The sequence below is a fragment of the Pteropus alecto genome, unplaced genomic scaffold (assembly GCF_000325575.1).
Source record: "Pteropus alecto unplaced genomic scaffold, ASM32557v1 scaffold39, whole genome shotgun sequence".
Lineage (NCBI taxonomy): Eukaryota > Metazoa > Chordata > Mammalia > Chiroptera > Pteropodidae > Pteropus > Pteropus alecto.
The window spans coordinates 4,781,481-4,790,971 of NW_006443568.1; the positions used below are offsets into that span (position 1 = coordinate 4,781,481).

The 9,491-nt window shown below is 50.9% G+C and overlaps 1 protein-coding gene across 3 annotated transcripts in view; it reads left to right on the plus strand.

Moving 5' to 3' along the window:
• The window catches only part of TRIM62 (tripartite motif containing 62), a 30,026-nt gene that overhangs the window by 13,705 nt on the left and 6,830 nt on the right, over nt 1-9,491 (plus strand). For 2 of the 3 annotated variants that reach the window (XM_015598771.2, XM_006924270.3), the window contains exons 3-5: nt 114-209; nt 4,782-5,038; nt 5,863-5,978. In XM_015598771.2, the coding sequence (XP_015454257.1) occupies nt 114-209; nt 4,782-5,038; nt 5,863-5,978 (469 nt within the window). The remainder of the gene's footprint in view (nt 1-113; nt 210-4,781; nt 5,039-5,862; nt 5,979-9,491) is intronic. The other variant, XM_015598772.2, reaches the window with a different exon arrangement.

A 9,491-nucleotide genomic window follows, 5' to 3' on the forward strand; every position in this document is an offset into this window, starting at 1 on the left:
GGGGACAAGGCCGGGATAACTCCCAAAGCCTGCAGCGGTCCAGCTTGGGCTCTGCATCACCACGGAGTGCCTGGTCTGGCCCGCGACCCCATCCCGGGCTTGTGTTGTTCCAGAGGGAGCTAAAGGAGCAGCTTCAGGCCCTTCAGGACAGCGAGCGGGAGCACACAGAGGCTCTGCAGCTGCTCAAGCGACAGCTGGCGGAGACCAAGGTGAGCCTGGCTTGGCCACGAGGGATGGTGGTGGGGAGTGGAGGTGGAGCCGGCTGGGTGGGGCGGGGCCAACGGGAAAGGAATGGGGCGGGAACTCGGGCCTGGTGTGGGGGCGGGGTTTCAAGAGGCCAAACTCCTCAAGAAAGGGGCGGGGCTTCAGCAAAGGTCAGTGGAGAGGGACGCACTCCCAGGTGACTGAGAGCAAGGATTTGGGCTGGTACCTGAGTTTAAGGCTGGGGCCCTTTCTCCTTTCCTGCCCTTACAGGGGTCTTTCCCCCTCTCCAGTTAGTAAACACACCCATTCCGCAAGGAGCCAAACCTGAACACGTTCCGCTGAAGCTCTCCTGATGATTCCAGCCCTGGTATCATGGCCCCTCTTAAGCTCAGGCATGGGAAATAGGGCCAAATCCTGCAGTCTCTGGCTACAATGGTTTAAAAAGAAAAGCCTTTTTCCTTGACCTGAGAGGAAGACCGTGGGTTCTGATACAGCCACTAACTCAGTGTATGACTTTGAGTAAACTGCATATTTTAGGGTATCCCAATGTCCTGTATGTACAGTGGGGATCTGCCAGGCTCCTTCCAGCCCTGAAGTTCTGGATCCTAGCACATTTTGGGGGAGCTCTCTCTAAGTTCCCTCTACAGATATCTCATTAACTGGGCAAAGGTCCATTGATTTCTGCCCCCTCTTTCTGGGACCAAGAACTGGGGACCCAGGCCTACCAGCTAAGCTCTCAGGTGATTTCAGTCTGGCTCCGCTCCCTTAGCAGGGGTTCCGCTGCCAGCAGCAGCTGAAGCAGAGCCTTAAGAATGCCCTGGGTCTCCAGAGGTCACCCTGGGGTCCAGAGAGGCCATTGGAGATCCAGATTTGTGTCCCAGCTAAGCCATCAACCCGCTGTGGGGTCTCAGGTAGGTCATGACAAACATTTCTTCAGAGAACATTCCAGAGGGCCTCTGGGCAGGACCCTCCACAGGCAACTGATGAGAAATAGTCATAGGACTCTGGTGTATTTGCTTCTCGCAGCCTCAGTGTCCCCATCTGCCTGGTGATTCTGTACCTCTCAAGTGAAGAGAAGAAAATGGAAGCCTCTCTCTGGATGAGAGGGGAATATTATAGTCTATTTCTTCTTCCCAGCGTTCTCTTCTTTTCTCTACTCCCCCCCACCATTGTTTTTCTCCACTGACCTCTTCCTCCCCTGCTTTCCTGTCCATCTGTCTACCTCAGGGGGGTCCTGTGGGGCCACCTTCCCCTCTAGTTCCCCCAGCCCTGCTTCCTGTCTGGACTGGGCTGTTTATACAAGAAATGCCTATGGATGCTTTGGAGGTCATATTTCACCTGGTGCCTGACTTGGCTTTCCTGCGGCGCCTGCCCCTCCGATGGCCCAGCCTGAGGGCTTGTCTAATCTCCCTCCCCTGGCCCAATGTTTTCCTTGGTTGGCCCTGACTGAGTGATGCATTCTTGGCAGGGTGTTTTTCTGAAATGGCCCCCGCTCCTCCAAGCCCGTGTGTTCCCAGGAATGTGGGGGGCTGGAGTGCGGGCTGCTTTCCCAGCGATGGTACCAGTGGGACTGGTGGTGAGGCGGGGGCGACTCTGCTGTAGAAAAAGCTGGAGTCACCGGGACACACCTTTCTCTGCTAGAATTTGTGTTTCCCATTCATTGTCTCACTGAACCCCATAGAATGTCACCTCTGTGACAGCAGGACGCCCCAGAACCTAGCATAGTGCCTCTCATATAGTAAATAGAGGGAAAAAATACCTTTTGAGGTAGGAACTGTTATCTCCATTTTATCAGCAAAGAAACCGAGGCGCAGAGAGTTTGAAAGACTGGCCTGAGGCCCCAGAGCTAGTAAGTGGCCAATTGGGAGCTTACTGTCCAGTTCTGTCAGAGCCTAGTTCATGTGCCAGCAGCTTGCTGGGATGTCCTCAGCAAGATCTCTGGCTTTGTGGTCAGCAAACCTGGCAGGTCAGGAAACATGCCTGAGTCTCCTGGGGTGGTTGTCACTCAGATGTTCTGCTTCTGAGCTGCCTTCTCCCTGCCTCTCCCACTTTTCCTACCCTTCCTCTCTTGTCCTGTGGACATCGGGCTCCCACTGTAGAAAAAAAGATAGAGTCTGCACCTACCTTTGCAGAGCAGTCTTGGGCAAGACCCTTCCCACCACCTCTCAGGCAGGTCCTGACTACCAGCTGGGCCCTGGGATGGGCATAGGGGTTGGGGGAGAGCAGGGCTGAGGGAGATGTCATTCCCCATTAGAGGTTGATCCACTATCTGGAGAGCCACAAAAATATGGGACTGTGTATTAAGAAGTATTTACAAAATGCTCTGGGAACATTTAACTATTTTAACTGCCTGAAAAAGTTAGGGAAGGTGTCACAAAGGACATAGCTTTTGATCTGGGTCTTTCAGGATGAGTAGGAGTTTGCCAGTTGAATAAACAGTTTGTCGAGGGGAAGGTGTCCATTCTAAGAAGGTGGAATTACAATGCAATGGCACTAGTGAGGTAAGTTGGGATCAACTGAGGACTTTGAATGCCAGCATTTTACTAGTCATTTGAATTTAGCATTTTACTAGTCATCAAGGAGCTGAGAGAAGCTGGGATCAGCTGAGGACTTTGAATGCCAGACTAAGGAATTTAGCATTTTACTAGTCATCAAGGAGCTGAGAAAGGTTCTTCAATGCAGATTCGGCTGTGACTCAGTTAGCGCTTTAGAAGGATCGCTCTGGTAGTGGGTTTGTCGGCCAAGACACAGAGTTGACTTGTGGACCAAGTGAGTTGGAGGGCCTGTGGGATCCCAGAGGTATGTGTGGAGGAGGCAGATAGAAAAATAAATATGGCTCTCAGGAGCCATGCACTGCCATTGATTAGGACTTGTGAGCCATCCTTAAAGCAGGGGGAGCTGAAGACGAGGGAGGGCGTGCAGGCTGAGAATGGGAGGAGTTGGCTGGGCAAGCCCTGAGGAACATGGGTGGCAGAGAGGAAGCAGTTGAGATGGGAAACAATTAGTAAATGGTGGCCAGTTGACCAACACTGCTGCAGAGTGGTCGAGGAGGGACTAGAAGGGATGACTGTGGGATTTAGGGGTCTTTGGAGGGCAGCGACAGATGGTGCAGGGAGGACAGGCCCCAACTTCTCCATGTTCGACCTGCCTCTGCAGAAGCCTCAGCCCTCCCTGGGTGAGGGGCTCAGGGAGGCCACAGGCAGCCTGGCTGTTCATCCCCAGCCTCTCTTCCACCCCTTTGTCTGCCTGGCGCTCTGGGTGGGCATGCGCAGGGAGGCTGGCCCACTGCCAGCACTTCTTCCTGCAGGCCGGCAGCCGAGACAGGGAGGGAACTGGCCCTAATTGAGCCTTTGTTGAGCCTCCCACAGAGCCCTGGGCACTGTGCACAGCGGGGTCCCTGACTCTGTGAACTCCCAGCCAGAATTCCACAAAGTAAAATTGCAGAGGCAGGCCCCACACGCTGCTGCAGCCTGGCTGCACTTTCGTGCCCTGTGTCATCCTGCCTCGTGCTGTTCCCTCTTCCTTTTCCCCTCACCCCCAACTGACATCCTGCTCATCCTTCAGGTTGCAGCTCAGAAGCCATCTCTCAGTGAAGACTTCTAGAATGTGACTGTTAGAACTAATCGATGCCTTTTTAACAACGAGGCTTTTTCTCTACATCTCAAACAATGCCATGCATTTCGTGAACATCCCGTCATTTAATCTTCACCATAACCCTGCAATGCAGTTGTATTGACCTTTTCACAGATTAGAAAACTAAGTTTCATAGATAATAGGCAATTAAGGTTGCCACAGTTAAAGAGCCAGAGCTAGGATCCTTACCCAGGCTGTTGGACACCAAAGCATGTGCCCCTCACCATTCAACCCCCTCCTGGGTCTGGCATGCCCGTGGGGGCAGAGAGAGCCATGAACGTCCATGCTTGTCTCCTTTGGTAATGGCCTTAACCTCCAGCCCTTGTTCTTTGACCAGAGGGTCTCAGGGGTGGTGAGACAGGTGAATGACCACCAAGGTTTACCCAACACATTGCAGTTTATAAAATTCTCTGATGTCTGTTATCTCCTTGTCATCTTTGCTTGGGCTCATGAGTGATTTTTTAAAAATAAGGACTTCGCTCTATCCCAGATTAAACTCAACATCTTCTCCCTGCCTCCCCACTCCCCTGAACTTCCCTCTCACCCCATCCCTCACCTCCCCATCCCTCTCACTTCCAAGCCAAAAATCTGGGCATCATCTTCACACCCTTCTCACCTGCAGCCAGCCAGTCAGTCACTGGGACCAAAGATGTCTTTGACACCCTAACAACTTTCAAGCCATGTCCCTTTGCTGATCCTCTAGTTCAAGACTGCTTGTCTCACCTGGACCATCTCATTCCTAACGGGGCACATAGAATCATTTGCGGTTCCTGGCCTGCGGGTCCTTCCATACCACCATGCTTTTGCGTGTGCCATTCCCCCAACCCAGCGTGCCCTTTTCCACCCTTTCCTCTCTACATGCCAAGGCTCTCGGTTTCCTCCTCTCACCCAGGGATCACCCCATCTGCTCCCTCTGACATAACCCCTGATGACTGTCCCCACAGTCTTCCACCAAAAGCCTACGGACCACCATCGGCGAGGCCTTCGAGCGGCTGCACAGGCTGCTGCGTGAGCGGCAGAAGGCCATGCTGGAGGAGCTGGAGGCGGACACTGCGCGCACACTGACCGACATCGAGCAGAAAGTCCAGCGCTACAGCCAGCAGCTACGCAAGGTGCAGGAGGGGGCCCAGATCCTTCAGGAGCGGCTGGCCGAAACTGACCGACACACCTTCCTGGCCGGGGTGGCCTCACTGTCCGAGCGGTAAGTGCCTGCCTGCTGGGGGCCTTCCCCGGATGGGCACCCCTCACCCCAGCACATGCAGGGTGGTGGAAATGGAGGCAGACGAGGTGGTTAGCAGAGTTCATTCATTCAAAACTTCATCAAACGTACAGGACATCTGCTGTGTTCCAGAGCCTGGGCTGAAGGCTTTATGTAATTATATACACGTAATATAGTATGTATTACATTATTATGTTATGTTATGTATATTATTTTATAAGCTTATATGTTATATAACATGGATATTATATATAAGTAGTAATATTTATATTATTATAACCCTACAATCCCCTCGAAGGTAGTTCCCACCATCATCCCCATTTCACACATGTAGAAAGAAGCACAGAGAAGGTAGATCAGTTGGCCAAGGCCCCTCATCAGTATGTGGGGGAGCCAGGATTCAAGGATCCAAGGATTCAAAGCCCAGGTCTTTCTGGTCCCATAGCCACCTTTAATAATAATAACACTTAATTATTGGTTTGTTAATGATCAAAACTGATAGCTAACATCATATAGTTGATGTTGATCATGAGCCAAACACTGTGCATTTTGTATGTGTTATACCATGCAATCCTCACAATCTAGAAGGCAAGTACTATCATGGTACCCATTTTAAAAATGAGGAAACTGAGGCTAATAGCTAGTGAGATAGGAAGTGATATAAGCAGTCACTTGAATCTGGGTCCTGCAAACTTCACGTACCTGACCTTGCCCTATGTCAGCTACCCTGAAGGTGGCTGTAGGGCCTCAGCGTTGGGACAGGAATCCAGCTCCGAAAGCAGCCTGCTCTCCTGCTCTTCTTCCAGGCTCAAAGGGAAAATCCATGAGACTAATCTGACATATGAAGACTTCCCAACCTCCAAGTACACAGGCCCCCTGCAGTACACCATCTGGAAGTCCCTGTTCCAGGACATCCACCCAGGTAAGATCCTGCCTGCTACTTGCCAAGAGGGCCCAGGAAGAGGCAAGGATTATTATGGGCTGAAGCTAGATGGGATAAATCCCGGCCCAGCCCCCTACTCTCACAGCATCGGAGGAGGGCAGAGGTATGAGAAGAGTGCCTTGCTGAACACCTGCTGTGTTCCAGGGCCTATGCTGGGCACCTGAACAACCGGTCAGCTCAGTGACTCCTCACACAACCCCAGGAGGTAGTTGTATCAGTATATCCATTCTCCAGGTGACCGAGGCCCTAGGAAGTTCATTCATTCATTTTATAATTATAATATATGTAAAGCACCTATCTCACAGCAGGCACTGTCCTAGGTGTTAGAGACATAACAGTGAGCAAAACAGGCAAAAATCCCTGCCCTTGTGGATCTTACATCCTAGGGTATGAGAGAGAGAAAAAACAAAAGTAAATAAGTAAAACATACAGTTTATTAGATAATGATAAGGATAAGGAAGGAGACTCAGGGATGCTGAGGTAGGTTAAAGATTTTAGATAGGGGATCCAGCTAGAGGACCTCACGGAGAAGGAGGCATGAGAGAAAAGACTTGAAGGAAGAAGGAGAGTGAGCCATGTAGGCATCTGAAAGAAGAGTGTTCCTGGCAGTAGGAATAGCAAATGCAAAGGCCCTAAGGAGGAGCAAGCTCGCCATGTTCAAGGAACAGTAAGGAAGCCAGTGCGAGTGGAGTGGAGTGAGTGAGAGGGGAAGTCGAGGTGTGGGGGGGTCAGGGAGGGAGCAGCGGCCAGACCGCGAGGGCCTGTGAGCCAGGGTGAGAACTTGAAATGTTATGCTGATTTAGATGGGAGCCATTGGAGGGTTTGGGGTGGTGAAGGACATGAGCGGGCTTGAGTTTTTAAAGGATCCCTTCGGCTGCTGGATTGACTAAAGACAAGAGGGTGAATGGTGGAGGCTGGGAAACTGGTTAGGAGGCTGCTACGGTAATCCAGGTGAGATGAGGCGGCTTGGAACAGGGTTGTGGCAGTGGAGGTGGTAGAGAGCGATAGGATTTAGGATATATTTTGAAGAGAGCCAATAGGATTTGCTAATAGATTGGATCTCAAGTGTGAGAGGAAGAAGGCAAGGAAGACTACATGATTTTGGCAAGGCGGTTGGCAGGACGGAGTTGTGAGCCTGTGAGGTTTGCAGTGGTGATTGGATGTCTCGCTGCTGATGTGGAGAAGGCAGTTGGAATGATAAGTCTGCAGTACCGAAGAAAGGTCAGGGCTCGTGTTACCAGTACATGGACAGTACTGAATTAGCCTGGATGAGATCACCTAGGAAGTGAGGGCAGATGGAAGAGAGAGAGGCCCACTCTGACATTTGGGGTCCTGGGGCACTCCTAGAAGTCAGGGACAAGAGGGGGACCCAGCCAAGGAGACCAAGAAGGAGTAGCCAGAGAAGTAGGAGGGAAACCTAGGATGTCATGGAGGCCAAGTGGAGAAAATGGTTTCAGGAGGAGAGAGTGGCTAGTGGTGGCAAAGGCTGTTACACCAAGTGTGAGAGAACCCGGAACTGACTGTTCTCCAGTTCTAGCAACATGGAGGTCTTTGGTCACTCCACCAAGAGCTATTTTGGTGGAGCAATAGGGGCAAAAACCTTATTGGAGGCCATTGAAGGGAGAATGGGAGGAAGGAAGTGGAGATAGTGCTTTCAAGAACTTTTATTTAAGGGAAGGAGAGAGAACGTGGGAGAGAATGTTTGTTTAAGACAAGAAATAACAGCATATTTGTGGGGTGATGGGAAATATCTAGGAGAATTGAGGCTGAAGGCGAGAGAGTTGGTGGAGTGACAGCCAAGGAGCGGGATCTGCTGCCGCCTCTGCCGGAAGCCCCAAGAAGGGAGAATAATGGGCACTGAGCAGAGGGGTAGTGGTGAGAGAATTCTCTGTTGATGGCTTCACCTTTCCAAGAAAGGTAGGAAGCAAGGTCATCAGTAAAGAGGAGGATGGGCGAGAGGAGGTAATGGGAGGTTTGCTTAGAGAGAAGGTCTGAACAGTTTCTAGTAGAGTAAGTAGACCCTGGGACTAGGAGATCAGTGCCTTCCCAAAATCACACAACCCACAAGGGTTCCAGCGTATTGACATCATGGAAACGTGTGTCCCTGAGTCAGGCATGATGTCCTTTAAAGTCGAGAAAAGGATAGAGAGGGGAATATTCCCTAAGAAGCAGGCACTATTATTACCCTCATTTTTTCAAATGAGGAAATTGAGGCACAGAGCTGTTAGGGACTTGTCTATGTTCATATCCTATAAATGGTACAGCCAGGATTTAAACCCAGATCTGTCAGATCAGAGCCTGTGCCCATACCCACTAAGCTAACCAGCCATCTCTGACCTCATACCAACCCAGGAAGTCTGCTGGGGAGACGGAGGCTCAGAGAAGTTCACTGATTTCCCGAGGTCACACAGCAGTCAGAGCTCTTCCCACCTGTCCAGATTCATTCTTTCAATCTGCAAACATTAAAAGTCTCTCGAAGCACTTTTATAGGTCAGAGGAGATGGACAAATAGATGCTGACAGTCCAGTGGGACAAGGGCTACGATGAGGGACTTATGCAGTGCCGAGGGAGCCCAGGGGAGCAACAGGAAATTCTGGATGGGGTAGAGGAAGAGCCAGGGTGTATTGAACATCACTGAACAGATGATGTTTGACCTGGATGCTGAAAGCTGAGGGCTTTGTCCCTCAGGGAAGAGTGGAGCCTGGAGGTGCCTCAGCCTGACAGTCAAGGCTCTACAAGATCTGGGCCCTGCCATTCTCTCATTCTCCCCTCCGTATCGTGCTCAGCCTCACCGAACCATCTTCAGGTCTTAAATGAACCATATTCTCCCTCCTCCACACTTTTACACACACTGTTCCCTTTTCCTGGAACCCTCTATACAAACCTCAATCTTTGATGGCTAACTCCTACTCTCTCACATCTTAGTTTATAAACATCTCCTCTGGAAAGCCTTCCTGGATTCCTCCAGGTAGCCCTGGGCTTTCCTGGTCTCACTGTTTTTCCTGGTCTGTGTGGCTGTCTCTCTCAAAAGACTGTGAGCTCTGAGGGGTCAGGAGCTGGATCTGATTCATCGCTATGTATCCAGCAGCCGTCATAGTAAATGTCTGTTGATAAATGAGTAAAGAAATGAATGAATCCTAGTCTCGCTTCTGCTATGTGAATAGTGCCTGGCATAAAGTGGGTGCTCAATAAATATTTGTTGATAGAAGGAACTTGCTACACATGCTTGGACAAGCTTCTTCCTCCTTTGAGACTCAGTTTCCTTCTCTGTATAATAGGGATGCTAGTGTTCCATTCTCGACTCCCTCACAGGTGATCACATGGATGTGGGAACTTGCTGCTTGACCCAGAGCAGGGTTTCTCAACCTCAGCACTATTGACATTTGGGGCTGGATGATTCCTTGTCATAGGGGATTGTCCTGTGCACGGTAGGAGGTTTAGCAGCATCCCTGGTCTCTACTTAACTAGGTGCCACACCATCCCCCGCCCACC